The sequence below is a fragment of the Sus scrofa genome, chromosome 9, assembly GCF_054392235.1.
Source record: "Sus scrofa isolate SSC_HxYL_T2T_F1_AM1 chromosome 9, Sscrofa_HxYL_maternal_Yorkshire_Landrace_v2.0, whole genome shotgun sequence".
NCBI lineage: Eukaryota > Metazoa > Chordata > Mammalia > Artiodactyla > Suidae > Sus > Sus scrofa.
In genome coordinates, this window is record NC_139391.1 from 106,636,000 (window position 1) to 106,654,779 (window position 18,780).

The 18,780-nt window shown below is 34.5% G+C and overlaps 1 protein-coding gene across 36 annotated transcripts in view; it reads left to right on the forward strand.

The window, feature by feature from the left end:
* The window catches only part of MAGI2 (membrane associated guanylate kinase, WW and PDZ domain containing 2), a 1,324,949-nt gene that overhangs the window by 977,365 nt on the left and 328,804 nt on the right, over positions 1-18,780 (forward strand). For all 36 annotated transcript variants that reach the window (XR_014816024.1, XR_014816026.1, XR_014816025.1 and 33 more), the window contains one exon: positions 18,017-18,074. Coding sequence is in view for 30 of the 36 variants with exons in the window: in XM_021102528.2 (XP_020958187.1) it covers positions 18,017-18,074 (58 nt within the window). In the remaining 6 variants the exon portion in view is untranslated. The remainder of the gene's footprint in view (positions 1-18,016; positions 18,075-18,780) is intronic.

The window sequence follows — 18,780 nt, forward strand, 5'->3', positions numbered from 1 at the left end:
AACCCAGAGCTCAGTAGACTAAAGCAGAGCATCTATGACAACCCCAGTTTACCCTCATTTGACAGATGTCCAGTGTACTATCTTTAAAGCATTCAGGCCTCTTACGGTCCATGAGTTTCATGGAAAAAGTAAAATTGGTATTACCATTTAATGACAGGTAGAACTGTCATGACACTTCTTGCACCCGGCACTGTGGGAAATGCTCCAAACGGTACTATCATAGAGAGATGGTGAATCTTTTCGCATATTTTAGTTCCCAGCCTTGTGTTTGTGCTCAGTCTGATTTGTTTCACTGGTCTAAGTGGCATTTTAATTAAACAGTGCTCTGAGGCTGTATATTAAATAGAAAATGAAATTAGGGCATATTCCTAAGTAGAATTCAGCTCATCTAACATAATAAACAAAGGTAAAATTTAAATTTCATTTTTCCAAGTCCTTACTGTATTGACATTCATTATTTAGTTGTCCCCAAAGATTTTAAACAATAGGATTTTCTTGTATATATCCAATTCATTAAATTTAAGAAGACTGCTCTGCTAGAAAAATGACACCCGTTGTGTGAATTCATCCCAAAATACCCAATTGACAAGTGTGTGACTGACTTATTGCATTAGGATTGTTTAAATCAATTGTAATGCATTATACCCATGAAATTTAACAGCCTGTGATTCCAAGCTCTTCAAAAATTCACCTGAGGGTTTGGGTAGGGAAGAATATACATGTACTTCTCCTAGTAGAGTATATCATAAATTTTGATGAATTAATAATTAGTGAAATTATTTGTTTAAAGTCTGGCTTTGCCTCAAACCATCAGCTCCATGGATGTTCAAATGTAGTACTATAGCTGCATAGCCTAGTTTATTGCCTATCTCAAAGTAGATGAGCAGTAAATTTTTTGAATGAAAAAAGAAGCTCATAAAATGCTTTTATGAGAGATATATTAAATAATGCCAAATTTCTCTTATACTAATATATCCAGATCTCATCAAGAATACTTTGAACCACAAAACCACAGAACATCCTATTGAAAGCCAATCATAAGAAAATAGTGGTCAAAACAACCATCAAAGCCATGGCAAGATGTGGCCGTTTCTTTCAACTGTTTCTCCTAAATCTTTAATCTTTTTCTTTTCCTTTCTTTCCTTTTTTTTTCCCCCAGGGCCGCACTTGCAGCATATGGAAGTTCCCAGGCTATGGGTTGAATGGGAGCTGCAGCTGCAAGCCTGCACCACAGCCACAGCAGCACAGGATCTGAGCCACATCTGTGACCTACATCACAGCTCACAGCAATACTAGATCCTTAACCCACTAAGTGGGGCCAGGGATTGAACCTGCATCCTCATGGATACTAGTCTGGTTCGTTACGACTGAGCCACCTGGAGAACTCCTAAATTTTTAAAATCTTCATTGATAAGATAAAGTGGAGAATGAAAGAAAAAAATTTTAATTTTTTTTCTTTCTTACAACCTATCCAGGTCTTCATCTTGCCTCCCTGGAATGTGTGGGTAAACAATTTTTAACATTTCCTTTATTTATCAATACTGCATTTGAATCGTTAATTAAAATATGGGAACAGCCCAGTATGGAAGAGGATGTTCTAAGCTCCTTTGCTCCAAATCCTTGTACTCATTTGACCTCCCCAGTTGGAGCTGCTGCACTGAGCAGCCTCTAGAATAGACTGACCTCCCCATAGGGGAAATCGGGCAATCAAGGAGGAAGCAGGCTTTCAGTCTCCAGCCTCCTACTTTGGGTCCAAACTCTTCCGCAGCTTTCCCTTTTAGGCCAAAGGCCGAGATTTATGTACTACTTTATCTCTAAACAAGATCTTGCAACCTGAAGCCAAAATGTCATTCTTGGTCCCCAAAAGACAACAAAACTCCAATAATCTTCCCCACTGGGCGGGGGCGGGGGGGAAATGCTGTTTCCAGTTTCCAGGCTTTTGTAGGTTTTCTGTCGCAATGACTTTACACGTTACATTCCAAACGTCCAGTCTCTACAATAGCTCTGAGGCTGTTAGGATTACCTGGAATGGCAAATTCCCAATATGAATGGAATCTATCTCTGCAGCCTTCATAATGCCCAAAGATTCTTCCCACAGAAGCCTCAGATAGCTTTCTAAGGTCACTGTCAGCTTAAGGCCATGTATTATTTGGAAAGACTTTGCTCAAACTTATCCTCTCCAGAAATCTGTTCCTTCCCCTCTGGCCTTGGGTCTAAACCACTTGAATTAATGTTTGCCCCCTTTCATACTCTTGAAACTTTGTTATTGCCACTTTTTTTTTTTCATGAGGCTCCCAAACTCCAGACCTACTGGATTTCCCAGTGCAGAAGGCATAAGAACTGATATAAGTTAACTCCAAGACCCAGATACCTATATTCTGATGTTCACTGTCAGGAAAGCATACCAAATGTGCAACATTATAAATACCGTTATTTCCCTTCAGGGTCTTTGTACAGTGAAATCCTAGTTTGTAATTTCTCTATGATTTGAATTTTTTTTCTGAATGGTTAGCAATTTCATATATAGTTAGGGTCATTTGCTTTTTGTATTCAATTTCAGGGTTTTTCTCAACTTTTTAATTTTTTTTTTTGAATAAAGAAACACTGGCATAGTTTATAAGGAGATTTTCCCAAAAATATCTCATTTTCTTTTCCTATTCCTTCAACTTTATCACTCATGTCCATCTCTCTCTCTCTTTTTTTTATTTTTTATTTTTTTTTATTTTTAGGGCCGCACCTGTGGCGTATGGAAGTTCCCAGACCAGGGGTCGAATCACAGCTACAGCCGCTGGCCTACAGCACAGCTACAGCAAAGTGGGATCTAAGCCAAGTCTGCAACCTACACCACAGCTCATGGTAGTGCCTGATCCACAACCCACTAAGTGAGGCCAGGGATCAAACCCACATCTTCATGGATACTAGTCGGATTTGTTTCCACTGTGCCACAGTGGGAACTCCCATGGCCATCTCTTATGTTAAGTAGTTTCTTAAGTATACGGTTCACCTTGTTAAGTACCTTTTCTCAAAAATAAGCATAGGAATCTTTCTACTTAGTAATATATTCCGCAGTCACCGTATATCAGATCATAGAGATTTTCCTCCTAAGTTTGTCAGTCATATAGTACTGTATCACGTGTGTGTACCGTGTTTACTTTACCAGTCATCTCTGCTTGGATATTTAGGTTGTTTCCAAGGTTTACTACTAAAATAATAGTTCAGTGAATAACCTTGTACTTTTTTTTGTATTGAGGGAGACTGGTTGAATCAAAGGATAAAGTTTGGTTCTGTTAGTTATTGCCAAATTTCTCTCAATAGAGGTTGTACTGTATTACACCAACTTTGCATGAGGGGGGCAATTCTTCCACAATCTTGCCAGAGGACTGTGTTGCTAAGCTCTTGAATTGTTGTAAGGAATAGTATCTCAAAAGAATATTATTTGCATTTCTCTTTTGTTAAAGAAAGTTGGCCATCTTTTTATATGTAAAAGACGTTTGTCTCAACTTTTCGTGAGCTTGGCTCTTACACAGTTTTCTGTCAAGTTTGTAATTTTTTTCCCTCCACTTTTTTAATTTTTATATTTACCAATACAGTATTATATCATATACTATTATATCGGTTTCAGGTATATAGCATAATGATTCAACATTTTATACCTTATGAAATAGTCATCGTAGTGCCGTTACCCATCCATCAGCATACAAAATGGTTACAGTATGGTTGAATTGACTTAGTTATTTTATAGCTGTAAGCCTGTACCTTTTCATTCCCTTCACCTGTTTCCTTCACCATCCTATCCCTTTATCCTCTGGCAACCACCTATCTGTTCTTTGTATCTGTGTGTCAGTTTGTTTTGTTTGTTTCTTTTTTGTTTTTTAAAATTCTATATATGAGTGAAATCCTTTGGCGTTTGTGGTCCTCTATCTAACTTATTTCATTTAGTCTGATACCTTCAGGGTCCATCCATTTTGTCACAAATGGCAAGATTTTATTCTTTTTTCAATGGCTAAGTAGTATCACATTGTGAGTTTGTGAGTGTGTGTCTGTGTGTGTACCAGACACACACTTCTTTGTCCATTCATCTTATCAATGGACACAGGTTGCTTCCATATCTTGATTATTGTAAACAATGCCACAATGCATATAGAAGTGTATGTATCGTTTCAAATTAATGTTTTCATTTTTTTAAAATGGAATTGCTGGAACCTACCATAGTTCTATTTTTAGTTTTTTGCGGAACCTCCATACTGTTTCCCATAGTGGTTGCACCAATTTATATGCCACCAACAGTGCATGAGTTTTTACTGATGTATGTTTCAAATATTTTCTCTTAGTTTGTCTTTAACATTGATTATGGGTGTTTTAAATTGTGCAGAGATTGTTTTTGCTTTTCTATAATCAGATTTGTTAGGTTTCGGATAGCATAAGAAAGCCTTTACTCATACCCAGTTTATAAAAGAAATTATCCCCACTGCTCAAATTATTTCATTTGTTTCTTTTCCATTTAGGGTTAGCTACAGTGAATTAACTAAAAACCTGTCTTTTGAAGCTTTCTGCGTGCACTAATTTTCATAAATTACATTTTCCTAGGAAATTATCCATTTAATTTAGAGTTTTAAGTTTCTTAGCATAGATTTGTGCAAATATTCTATTAATTCTATGACTGCTTCCCTTTTGTCATTAACTTTGTTATATGTGACATCTCTTTTTAATACTAAATTAGTGTTTGTTTTGCTGATTTTTTTAAGAGATATAGCATTTTTCAATCACGAAGGTGGTTAGCATTACTTTTTTCCCTTTTCTACCATATGAATTTTTGCTGTTATTGTTTATATTCCTTCCCTGGGTTTTATTTTGTTTTGTTTTTCCTAGAGGGATTTCTTTGTTCTTTGCCTAGCTTTTGAATTGAGACTTTACTTTCAGGTGGCTCTCAGCAGGTTAAGAACCCAACAGAGTGTCCATGAGAATGCAGATTCAATCCCTGGCCTCACTCAGTGGGTTAAGGGTCCTGCATTGCCACAAGCTGCAGCATAGGTCACAGATGCACTCAGATCCTGTGGCTGAGGTGTAGACCAACAGCTGCCTCTCTGATTCAACCACTAGCCCAGGAACTTCTATATGCTGCAGGTGTAGCCATAAAAAAAGAAAAAAAGAGACTTCACTTTCACTATTTCTATATCTATGTTAAAACAGTGAGGAGAGGACATTTTATAGTATATTATTAAATGTAATTTTATACTATACTATACTATTTATATATACTATACTATAATTATATATAAATATTATAATACAATATTATAATTATACTATAAAATGTCCTCTCCTCACTGTTTTAATTGTATCCTGTTTAGCATTTTCATTCTCATTACTTTTAGAAATTCTGCAATTTCGGTTTACATTTCCTCTATGACATGAGTTGTTTATTTAGAGTTTTTAATTTCTATATGAAAGTTCCTATGATTCTGATTTTGTTATTAATGTCTAGATTTCATTGCATTATGGTCAGAGGTTATCGTTTGTGTTATTTCTGCTTTGTAGAACTTGTCTTCCTTGTAATCTAACAGACAGTTTTGCAGAATGTCCCATGTGTACTTGAGAAGAGTATACATTCTCTATGATTGGGGTATAAAACTAGAAAAAAAAAGATGAGAGGTGACCCAAAAGATTTGCATAATTATTTATGCTATATTTAGCTTGTCTTTATCTGTAAATTTTCAGCTTGGCCTAAATTCCACTGGAACAGTCTTAAATATTTTTTATTGGTGTATCTCTAGTTCTCTTTCACAACTCCTAGAGTTACCAAATTCTAGAGGTGGTTTGTTTTATTTGATATACAGTATGTCTTCTTTATCAATTGTGAACTTTATTGTCATAAAATAGTGACTTCATTATCAATTGTGAACTTTATTGTCATAAAACAGTGTTCCTTGTCCTGGTTAATGCTTTTGACTTCAATTTTGCAGACTGTAATCCTTGCTTCCTTATTTTTTTTTCCACTTGTCTGGCATGTCTTTACTCAACCCTTTCTTTTTAGCCTTTCTGAATCACTCTGTTTAAATGTGTCTCTTCTTTTACAGTGTGTGGTTGGGTTTTTTCTTTACAAGCTAATTAGAAAATCTGAACAAGAGAAGTAAATTGCATTCATTTCTATGCTCTATTTTGACTCTTGTCATATTGGTTTATAATTATTGTCTATATCATGTTATATTGACTGTGTTTATTTCTCTTTACAGTCTATTGGGATGGAAGTGGGAGGGAAGGGAAGTTGTTTGCTTCTTTTGGTATTTAGAATAGTTTGTATTTGTGTTCTAACATTTGGCTTTACACTGATATCTTTTATAAGGCCCTTGTTCCTTTGATAGCTTTAAATGATATTCTGTGACTCATATCTATTGCCTAAGCAACAGTCAATGAGATCATTGGTCATTATCTTAATTTTATTTTTTTAATTGCCTTCTTTCAACAGAGCCTAAACTATTATAACAGTTTCATGTTATTCCAACATTCTTGTTCCCACCTTTGTTCTACACTTAGATCTGTAATTGAATGTCTTGAATGATACTATTAGTCCTTCTCCAGTCATCTCTTGGCTGAATTAAGGTTGGTTTAATTAATGTGAGTAGGCACCTTATAAAGGGTTCTTATATGCAATATTCCTTGAGTTCTTGCATATTGTGTGTGTGTGTGTGTGTGTGCATGTGTTTGTGTTAATATTTAAAAGATAAATTGGCTAGATTTAAAATCATTGGTTCACTCTTTCTTTGAGATGTGTTAAAATGCTGCCTCACTGTTGTCTGGCTCTGAATGTTATTGCTGAGATATAATATCAACTTTTTTTAGTTATAAGGAACCTATCTTTTAGCCAGTATTTCCTCTTTATTTTATTTATTTATTTATTTATTTATTTATTGTCTTTTTGCTATTTCTTGGGCCGCTCCAGCGGCATATGGAGGTTCCCAGGTTAGGGGTCGAATCGGAGCTGTAGCCACCGGCCTACACCAGAGCCACAGCAACGCAGGATCCGAGCCGCATCTGCAGCCTACACCACAGCTCATGGCAACGCCAGATCCTTAACCCACTGAGCAAGGGCAGGGACCGAACCCGCAACCTCATGGTTCCTAGTCGGATTCGTTAACCACTGCGCCACAACGGGAACTCCCCTCCTCTTTAAGTCTAACAGTTAATGATATGCATCTTGGAGTTGACTGTCCTGGGACAATGTTCCAGGTACTTAGACAGCATTTTCAATATAGAGATATGTGTAGTTATTTTATTTCTGGAAATTCTTCTGGATTATAGTTTTAGGTATTAGTTTTATCTTCTTCTTTATGTATTCCAATTATACATGTACTGGATTATCTTTGGCTGTCTTCTATGTTAATTACTTCTTTCTGATTCTTTTACCATTTGTTTATTTTGCTTTGCTCTCTTGGCTCTTATCATGTCTTCCCTCAACAGTCCTTACTATGTTTTCGATTAAATTTATTCTCTTATGGGCACCTGGTAATTTAGTTTTAGTTTCAAATTTTTTTAAAATTTATTTCCTCATTTTAGTCAACTCTTTTTTACTATCTTTCTGTTCTTTGTCCATTTCTGATTCAAAATGTTGTTTTTTTATCTATAAATGCTTGTTCCAAAATATTTTGAGATTTTACCACAGTTTTCTCATGTGTGTTTTTGTTTTTTGTTTTATGTTTGAAGAGGGATAGCAATTTTTTAAACATATTGCTTTGATTCTCATATCTGGTTTCTTACAGTGACTTTATATGAATCTTACCTACTTTCTATTTATTTTTATTTTCTTCCTAGGCCATCAATAAGAGTTTTGTATTAGCAAAAATAAGATTTTGGTGGATTACTTACATTCTTAGTTCATGAGCACCCTCTTCTGTTTATTTTGTGAAGTACTTATTTTGTACTGGATGACATCTTTCTTTGCAGAGAGAATCATTGGTATGTCTTATGGTCTTATGATTCTTTTTCATTTCTGCAGACACTTAACTTCTACCTTATGCTTCTTTCCTTTTATAACCAAACTACCAAGGGCCATTTCCTCCATCAACACCATCTCCCTCTTTTCCTTAAGAGGTTCCTTCCTATGACTCCATCTCTCATTCTGCTCACTTTCAAATCCCTTTCTTTCTATTCCCCAGTAGCTGTGTCCTCATCACCAGATCTGTTATCAGCATTTTCCAATTCAGGACTGGAAAGGGTCTTTCTAAGGGTGATTTTGTCTGTTTTTCCAACCCCAGCATCCTTTCCCCCTCTTTTCTGGACACTTTCCACCTATCTGATCCAGAATGGGCTCCTGAGTTGGCTCTGTTGGATGTGTTTATGTTTCTACTTACATACACCTATTCAAGTTCATAGAATTTTCTTTTTTCCTAATTATGTTGTAGATGTGGGTTATGGATGATTTTATTTCTTTATTAGTAGATATTTATGGTTTTCTGGGTAAGAAGAGAGGGTAAAATTTAGATATCAGCCTATATATTAGAGGAGGCCAGTATGTTCCAATAAAGTATTTTAAGTGGATGATAATGATAAATAGATCAATAGATGGATTAACATTGACTTATAGAAATTCAGAGGAAACTGGAGATGTATATTTTGAAGTTTATAGTGGTTTCATTACAGCCCAACCTCTCTCCAGAGCTCTAGGAATTTAAAAAAATAAAACACCTACTAGATTCATCACTTTTTCACCTTCTAGTACAGCTTGCAACTTACACCAAATACACCTCTTTTTGAGTCTTTACCAAATAGCATCCTTTTTTGTGCCATGCCTTTCTGCCACCACTTGTCACCATCTCAAATAGATTACTCTGTCATCTTTAAGTTAGTATAACGAAAGTTCACGTCTAAATTTGACAGCTTTTTTCCAGGTAGAAAAGGGCCCCTGAAAACTCACAACATTATTAAAGATACATTTCTGTATGTAACAATTTCTGTCAGGAAAATCTTGGCATTTCCTACTCAAATTTTGTAAGATACATTAAGGAATAAATTTATTTGGAATTTTTTGTGCCATGGTATATTTTATCAACAAAAACCCCATGAAATTGTGGTGTATACTTTTAAAATCCATAATAATTGTAGGGGAGTGAAAGAGTCAGGATGAATCCATGTGATAACATGAATTAAATGCCAGTACTATCAAATACAAATCAGCTAGTTCTCCTTTCCATTGTAAAAAACAGTAAAGCTCTTATACCCAGCCCCACAAATGAAGACCTCTCAGCCTGTATTTCTGTGTTATCTACTGAGTTTGTGCTCTTACATGTGGACACTCTCTGAGAAAGATGAAAAAGAGAGCATAAAGGAAATATCTAATTTCAATTTTAGGTTCTATGGTTTGTTGTTTTGATTGTTTATTTTCCTGTATGAACAGAATATAATTCTCTGGTAAAGAGGAACAAATCTGAGTCCTAATACACAGAAAAAAGGTCTGGAAGGATACGCTCAGTTTTATCTTTGTGTAGAGAAATGGGACTATGATTAACTTACCATTCTTTTATGGATTTTGTTAAAAACAAGAGTGTATTCGGAATTTACTTTTATAATTTTACTCCTTGGGAGCAAAGGTTATATGACTTTTCCAGGAAATTTTAATTATGTTTCCCAATTTGTACATTTTGTACAACAACAAAAAAAAACCCTAATATAATTGTAGGAAAAAATTAATATGAGTACTAGCTATCACTATATTGCATATTCTTCTACCTAAGTAACCTTTGTATGTTTCTTATGTTCTCTTGTGATGTCATCACCTCTAAAACACAATAGCAGGAGCCTCAATTAAAAAAACAAAAGCGAATCCTAAGAAAATAATATAGAATTAAAGAAAATGATTCCCTATTCTGGTCCCTACACTTGTCTCCAAAATCTCAGCACTTAGTCTTCTTTCTAAATTGCTCTGTCTTCCTGGTTTTTTAAGCTGTCCACCAGGATGGACCTTCATACAACCTTATATGAATTAAAATCACCCATGCTATAGCCCATGTAAGATACTGCCTCCCAGGAAAGTAGCAAAACCTGACCCTAGATTTTTGAACTCATATTACTGAATTTGCATCTCTAGGATTCAAGATGTAGTAACACTTAAATGTGAATGTAATGCTTACATAGTTTTTCTAGTGAGCAGGCAACAGGGAAAAAAGGGTAAAATAGCAAAACTTAAACCTATTTTCTTGGAAATGTCTATAAAATATCAATATAATATTAAAAATACTATAAATGCAGAAATCCTACATTCTCATTTTGTTTAAAACCTTAATACTATCCAAATTAACTCAGTGTTATATGCATCTGATTTAGTATTAATAAAGTGAGAGAAGTCATCTAATCAGTAATGGGAGTTAGTGAAATAGCTTTTGTCAATTTTTTTCATTTCTTAATAAAGTATAGTTGATTTACAATGTTGTGCCAATTTCTGGTATACGGCAAAATGACCCAGTCGTACACTTATATGCATTCCCATTATTAAATTATCTTCCATCATGGTCTCTCCCAAGAGACTGGACATAGTTCCTTGTGCTATACATCAGGACCTCCTCACTTATCCATTCTAAATGTAATAATTTGCATCTACTAACCCCAGACTCCTAGTCCTTTCTTTTCCCTCCCCTCTCTCCATTGGCAACCACACATCTCTTCTCTATTTCAGTTTTTTTTTTTTTTTCATTTTGAAATAATTTTAGATTTCAGGAAAATTACAGAAGTAGTACAAAATGTTTCTCATATCTTTCACCTCACATACCCTAATATTGTCTTTCATAAATACAATTATTGACATTCATGTAGATTAGTAACTAATCTTCAAATCTTATTTGACTTTGGCCAGTTGTCTCACTAATGTCCACTATCTGGTTCAGAACTCAATCCAGATCCTACCCTGTATTTAATCTTTGTGTCTCCATAGTCTCCTCCACACTGTGACGGTACCTCAGTCTGTCAATTTCATGACTTTGATACTTTACAGGGCACTGGCCAGTTATTTTCTAGAATATTTAACTGAGTTTTCCAAATGTGCCACTGCATTAACCAAAGGGGCACATCCCCGAGCCATACCTGCTTAATATGTGATTAGGTTCTTGACCTGAGGGCACCTATTACAGGGATCTACCAGGCTAAGTAACTTGGATCTGTTTGGAAGGAAATGAACTGGATTTGTTAATAGGAATGGGAGCAAGGGGAGGAGATACAAAGTTGGAAAATTCAGAGATCAAAATAGTGAGATACTGTATCTTAGGTTCTTTATAGCTTTTTAGAATTTGAGTCCCATTTCCATGTGAAATACTATCCTTGGATTCTACAAGTTTCCCAATCATAACCCAAATACTACTTTTTTGAACTAGCATAAAGCACTCTCAGTTTTCTGCAGTGAAAATGGACCTAACAAATACATAGTAAATAAACAAAAAATTGGCAAGAGCAAGTTAAAAAAACTAGACCATGGTGGCTGTGGCAGAATAAATGCAGAACTAGATGTCTCTTTAATTTTTGATTCTATTGCAGTTTTACAAAGCTTTTATGACTGACTACAAATTAACCTAGACATTTTCACAGACTTTGCAGAGCAGATCACTGTAGGAATGTCTAATCACTGCATTTGCTCCATGGTTCCATGACCTGAAGAAAATCTCAATTACAACAGCTCTTAATGCAGCATTAACCTTGCTGATCTCAAGTGTTTATTTTTCTCTGTTGCATAGTATATGTTATTCTTTCATTAGTGTGACCTTAATCATCTGCAAATTTGTCAGGTATTGTTGAAGACAGTATTCTAAATAACCCAGGACCCAAGAGCTCCAAGCAGCATTTTTATTTGGTTGAGCAAATAGTACAAAATTGGAAGTTCTTTTTCTCTTTTGTTAGCTTCATTTTAAAAAGAAGCTATTGGCTTTAAAAACTAATTCAAGTCCAAATAGCTAATTTTTCACAGTAATAGATGATTTGTAACTTTCTTAACTTTTCATCATATAGATGTATACTGTTCAGTTAATAATCTAAAGTTTATTTTATGCATTGTCTTTTTATGAGTAAAGAAAATCTTGTGGTTTTTTTTCCTTAGCACTCTAGCCTAGACCATTCTTTGCTACTCAAGAAAAATGTCTTTAAGGGGAAGACATACAATCACTTCTGCACACATACATGCACACACACACACACACACACACACACACACACACACACACACCATTTTAAACATTGGTTGTAGATTTTTATACCCATTCTGTCATGTTTACAAATGAAGCAATGTATCTCTTACTGTTTCTTCTAATTCTTTCATCAATCCCTTACAAACATTACAAGTGAAATGAATGACAGCTCTTTGTAACAGGTTAGAACTATAGTATATCATTTTGCCTGAAATTGTGACTCAAGGACCACTTAATAGTTCATCTTAAAAAGTATAAATTGCTTATAACATAATTTTATTTTGGCATGAATTAATACTTTATTTTGGAAATATGGAATAAGCAAACCATATTAATATGTTATGAAAAGCAAATCAGATTCCCCTAAATTCTGATTAATACTTCATGATGGCAGATGGGAAAAGATACCAATGAATTGTTCCTAGAACTTGTGGCATTGTAAATCCATAACAATAAAGAATTAATGAACTCAGTATTAGAAAAGGAATATAATATCCTTTTCTAATGACACAATATCTTTTAAAATTGCACCCCAAAAAATTAAATACCTAGGAATAAACCTGACCAAGATGGGAAAGATTTATTTGCTGAGAACTATAAAACATTAATGAAGAAAATTAAAGAGGATTCAAATAAATGGAAAGATATTCCATGCTCCTGGGTTGGAAGAATTAATATTGTAAAAATGGTCATATTACCCAAAACAATCTACAGGTTCAATGCAATCCCTATCAAATTACCCATGACATCTTTCACAGAACTAGAACAAACAATCCAAAAATTTATATGGAACCATAAAAGATCCAGAATTGCCAAAGCAATCCTGAGGAACAAAAACCAAGCAGGAGGCAGAACTCTCCCAGACCTCAGATAATATTACAAAGCCACAGTAATCAAGAGGGTGTGGTACTGGTACAAAAACAGACATACTGACCAATAGAATAGAATAGAGAACCCAGTTATAAACCCAGACACCTACAGTCAATTAATCTTCAACAAAGGAGGCAAGAATATAAAATGGGAAAAAGACAGTCTTTTCAGCAAGGGGTGCTGGGAAAACTGGACAGCCACATGTAAATCAGTGAAACTGGAACACACCCTCACACCATGCACAAAAATAAATTTAAAATGGCTTAAATACTTAAACATAAGACAAGACACTATAAAACTCCTACAAAAGAACATTGGGAATACATTCTCTGACATCAACCATACAAATGTTTTCTTAGGCCAGTCTCTCAAGGAAATAGAAATAAAAACAAAAATAAACCAATGGGACCTAATCAAACTAACAAGTTTTTCCACAGCAAAGCAAACCGTAAAAAAAAAAACAAAAAGATAATCTACGGAATGGGAGAAAATAGTTTCAAATGATGCAACTGACAAGGGCTTAATCTCTAAAATATGCGAACAACTTATACAACTCAACAGCAAAAAAACCAACAACCCATTTGAAAAATGGGCAAAAGACCTGAACAGATATTTCTCCAAAGAAGACATACAGATGGCCAACAGGCATATGAAAAAAATGCTCAACATTCCTAATTATTAGAGAAATGCAAATCAAAACTATAATGAGGTACCACCTTACACCAGTCAGAATGGCCATCATTAACAAGTCAACAAATAACAAATGGTGGAGAGGGTGTGGAGAAAAGGGAACCCTCCCACACTGTTGGTGGGAATGTAAATTGGTACAACCTACTATGGAAAACAGTATGAATGTACCTCAGAAAACTAAATATAGAACTACCATATGGCCTAGCAATCCTACTCTCATGCATATACCAGACAAAACTTTCCTTGAAAAAGATACATGTACCCCTATGTTCAGTGTAGCACTATTCACAATAGCCAAGACATGGAAACAATCTAAATGTCCTTCAACAGATGAATGGATTAAGAAGATGTGGTATATATACGTAATGTAATATTACTCGGTCACAAAAAAGAACAAAATAATGCCATTTGCGGCAACATGGATGGAACTAGAGACTCTCATACTGAGTAAAATAAATCAGAAAGAGAAAGACAAATATCATATGATATCACTTACAACTGGAATCTAATATACAGAACAAATGAACCTTTCCACAGAAAAGAAAATCGTGGACATGGGGAACAGACTTGCTGGGGGGGGAGTGGAATGGACTGGGAGCTTGGGGTTAAAAGATGCAAAACATTTCATTTGGAATGGATAAGTAATGTGATCCTGTTGTATAGCACAAGGAACTATATCTGGTCACTTGTGATGGAACATGATGGAGTATAATGTAAGAAAAAGTGTGTGTGTGTGTGTGTGTGTGTGTGTGTGTGTGTGTGTGTGTGTGTGTGAGACTGGGTGACTTTGCTGTACAATAGAAATGGACAGAACCCTCTAACTCAACCATAATTTAAAAAATAAAGATCTTAAGAAAAAGGAAAAAATGAACTCTATACTTCAGGGATACATTGCTTAGAATTAGTAATTGACTCAAAAAAGATCCAAAGGAAAGGAATAATTGAAAGAATAGTCTGCATTGTAAAAGGTAATTTTAAAAATTTGACGCTGAAATGCTTGCATGTAGCAATACCATTTAGAAGTAGGACTGCTATTCATAAACCTAACCACGTTAGGCGTTCCCGTTGTGGCTCAATGTTTAACAAGCCCGACTGGGATCCATGAGGATGCAGATTGGATCCCTGGCATCTCTCAGTGGGTTAAGGAGCTGGCATTGCCATGAGCTGTGGTGTATAGGTCACAGATGAGGTTCGGATCCTGTGTTGTTGTGGCCATGGCATAGGCCAGCAGCTGTAGCTCCAATTCGACCCCTAGCCTGGGAACCTCCACATGCCATGGGGGTAGCCCTAAAAAGCAAAATAAATAAATAAATAAATAAATAAATAAAACCATGTTAGGCTCTTACTGTAAATGTCATTAAATATGATTATTTTACATTTTATTGTATTCATGAAGTGATATTAAATCCATGTATTCAGCCAGAATAATAATACGCATTCATAATATTATTGTCCTCTATCTTTTTGCTTTAGCTGGTTATAAAAAGCACTCAATAGATATTTGTCAAGTTGATTTTTCTTTTTTAAAGCCAAATTCTCCAATAGCTTGGGGTATTTGATGAAAACCATCTGGATAGTTATTCTCCTTAATTCAAATTGTCTGTTGTTTATGCTGTATTAAACAGTGTGGCTAAATTGGTATCTGATTTGGTTAACAGCTCTGGAGTCAATGTACAGCATTTTCAAACCCTGAGTTGTTGTTAGGCTAAATTGAGTTAGTGCATGGAAAATACATTTGGACCATAGTGAATACTTGGTAATATTCTTATCGTTTTGAAAGAAAAAGTTCTTAAGGTGATTCACAATTTGGTATTATATTTTATTTATATGACTAATCCAAAAATTATTACACAAGATCACAGACTAGACTTTATACCTAAAAAAAAAAAAAAAAAAAAAAAAAAAAAAAAAAAAAAAACTTCCTGTTGTGCCTCAGTGGAAACGAATCTAACACTCATGAGGACGCTAGTTGGATCCCTGGTCTCATTCAATGGGTTAACGATCCAGTGTTACCATGAACTATGGTGTAGGTTGCAGATCTGGCTTAGATCTAGCGTTGTTGTGGCTGTGGTGTAGGCCAGTGGCTGCAACTCCAATTCGAACCCTAGCCTGGGAACTTCCACATGCCATGGGTGTGGCCCTAAAAATACAAAAAAAAAAAAAAAGAAAAGAAAAAAATTGAAAAATTTCTTTAGTATTTAAGCTAAGCTCCAGTGATATAAGCAAATTTAACAAATAAAATTTAAAACAACTATGTGTGAAAGGAAATATTCCACAAAATTAAAATCTAAACAAACTCTTAAAACATTTATGCAGCAAATGTAATGAAGGATTAATACTCTTAATGAGTAAAGAACTCTTATGAATTGATAAAAACAAGAAATGTACAAAAGGAAAAACAATTGCCCAAGGATAAACAAATAAAAAATGTTCAAACTAAAAACCTAAGAAAGGCAAATTGAAACAACTATGAGCTTCCTTTAAAAAACAGTTTGAAGCAATTTGGCTGATTCGTTTAAAATAATGATATACGGTATTTTATCTCCTTATCCAGAATTCAGAAGCTCTAAAAACTGCCTTTTACAACTCACTTGGCAGCCAGAGGTAACCTGATCTGGACATGCTGGCAGCAGACCAGTGCTAACGGATGGGAAGTAGTCCTCATTTGTGCCTCTTAGTGAGAATCACATGATTTGGGCAGTTTTGATTATGAAGTGCTTTCTTAGACTTTGCTAGGAGTGTTATTATGGAATAGGAGACATTTGCATTATGTTATCCTTCTAAAATTGAAAAAATTATGTATTTCAAAACCTATCTGTCCCGAAGAGTTATAGATAAAGAATCATGGACCTGTATTTAATTTGATGGTACAGAGAAACAAAGTCACTCATAAACTCCCAGTGATGTTATAAATTGGTTTTCTTTTATAAGTGGAAGGTAACAATCTGGATATAGATGGACATAGATATATAGATTTATCGAAAAGCCGTAAAGGGGGCTTTCTCTTTAACCTGCATTTCCACCTATAGGAATTTTTCATAACTAAATTACTAGGAAAATGCTAAAAAATTTAGATGATATATAACTAGAGTCCCAAATGTTCAATAGAAGGACTGGTGGGATTACACAGGCTCTAGCCATACCACTCATTACTACTGTGCCACTTCAAAGGTGATGTTTGAAGTAATATTCATTCCCATTGCGAATACCCTTTATTTTGTTAGGTAGAAATACCAGCCTATAAAAATACTATGTATTATATGATCTAATTTCTTTAAAAATTATTTGTGTGTATATGTCTGTATATACACATAAAAATATTTGAAGGATATTCACCAAAATATTAATAGTACTTATCTCTTGATGGCAGGATTGCAGGTGATTCTAATTTTCTTATAAATGTGCTTTGTCTATGGCGAACATGTGTTAAAACTTATAATAATAAACTTTTAAGTGTCATTTAAAGATATTACTTGGAATTTGTCAATATATATCACTTACATTTCAAGTTATATAATTCATATATGTGTGAAAAATATAATCTTCATATTTTTAGCAGTTAATAATTATAAAGGTTTAGTCTATTTGGAAACAATATCATAAAGTAAAGCCTAGTTTTCAAATAACATGTTTTTGCCTAAGGTAGCTTTTATTGTATTGTTGATATTTTAATGTGTGTGTATTAAAATTTGCTGTGGAGAACTGGAAATATGAACCAATTGTCAAGGAAAATATGTTTAGAATTTTAGACTTTACACAAAGATATACCATTGGCAGCATTCAAATTCTGACCCATGGAGAAAGAACAGCAAGCTAACCATCTCCAGTAGTGGTATGTCAATTGAGAATGTATAATAATGTCTTTGTTTCACTCATCAGAAACAACTTGCTGTTCTCAAAAATAATTTTGAGAATATGATCTTATCCTGAAATGCTCTTTTAACAATACAAATAAATAAGAAAGCTGTGTGCTCTTTCAGGAAAGCAGTTTGCCTTCTGTATTGCCTTGAGTGGTGATAACATGATGACGTGCCATTCTACTGCTTGGCATGGGATAAACAGCTACACCAAGCAGTATGTTTGCACAGAAGAGTTCTTGGTTTAAGTGCCAGTTTTCAAGTCAGTGCTTCTTATAGTTCCCACAATATGCGTCTGAAATTTGGTGCTGACTCTAAATGCTTTATTCTGCTTTGGTAGCCTATTTCTGCAGTCCACGAACAATGAAATTATATTACTTTTTATTTTAAATAGCGTTATGTGTTATTTACTGAAAGAAATAACTCTTTATTTTTCAGAGCTTCCATATGGCTGGGAAAAAATCGATGATCCCATATATGGCACTTATTATGTTGAGTAAGTCTCTAAGCTTGATATTAACCTGTTATTAATGTGTTGTGAAATTGTGTTAGTATTTCATTTATTGAGCATGTGTGGCTAATAGCTCCTTTATTCCCCTTTCATCTTACTTTGAAGTATCCACAAAGACTAGCAGCTCTAGCGAGCTGTCTCTTGCCTCTCCAGCTGGCTAATTTGTCATTCCTTTCCTTTGACTCATGATTCTAAAACACCAATTGGAAAAGTGTGTTTCACACTCTCCTCTAAATGAGTGATAATTAAAGATATCAAAGTAAATGCCCTTCATTTTGCAATCAAAATGTTGAGAGCTGACTAGTTGTGCAAAAGAGATTTTCTATTAAACCAGATTTTGAAGTCAATTAAATGAAGCAACTATACTTTCCAGTTAAGGTATGAAGTAAAACTTAGAATTTTTTTTTTTTTTTTTTTTTTTTTTTTTTACTCTTTAAAGGCTTCATTTTACATCAAGAGTATTTTTTCTGTAGACTAGACTTTCATGTTCTCTGTTGGAGGTTTCATTGCCTTAGTGTATCTTAGCATAATATGTGTTACCCCTTTTTGCATCATTTTATTCACAATAAAGCCCCTATTAGGGATTCAATTATATACACATTTTTACATTTCTCCTCAAGAAAATACACATATATTTTAATAATAATGTAGCTGCAGTTTCTGATTAAATTTATCAACATTAGGAGTTCCA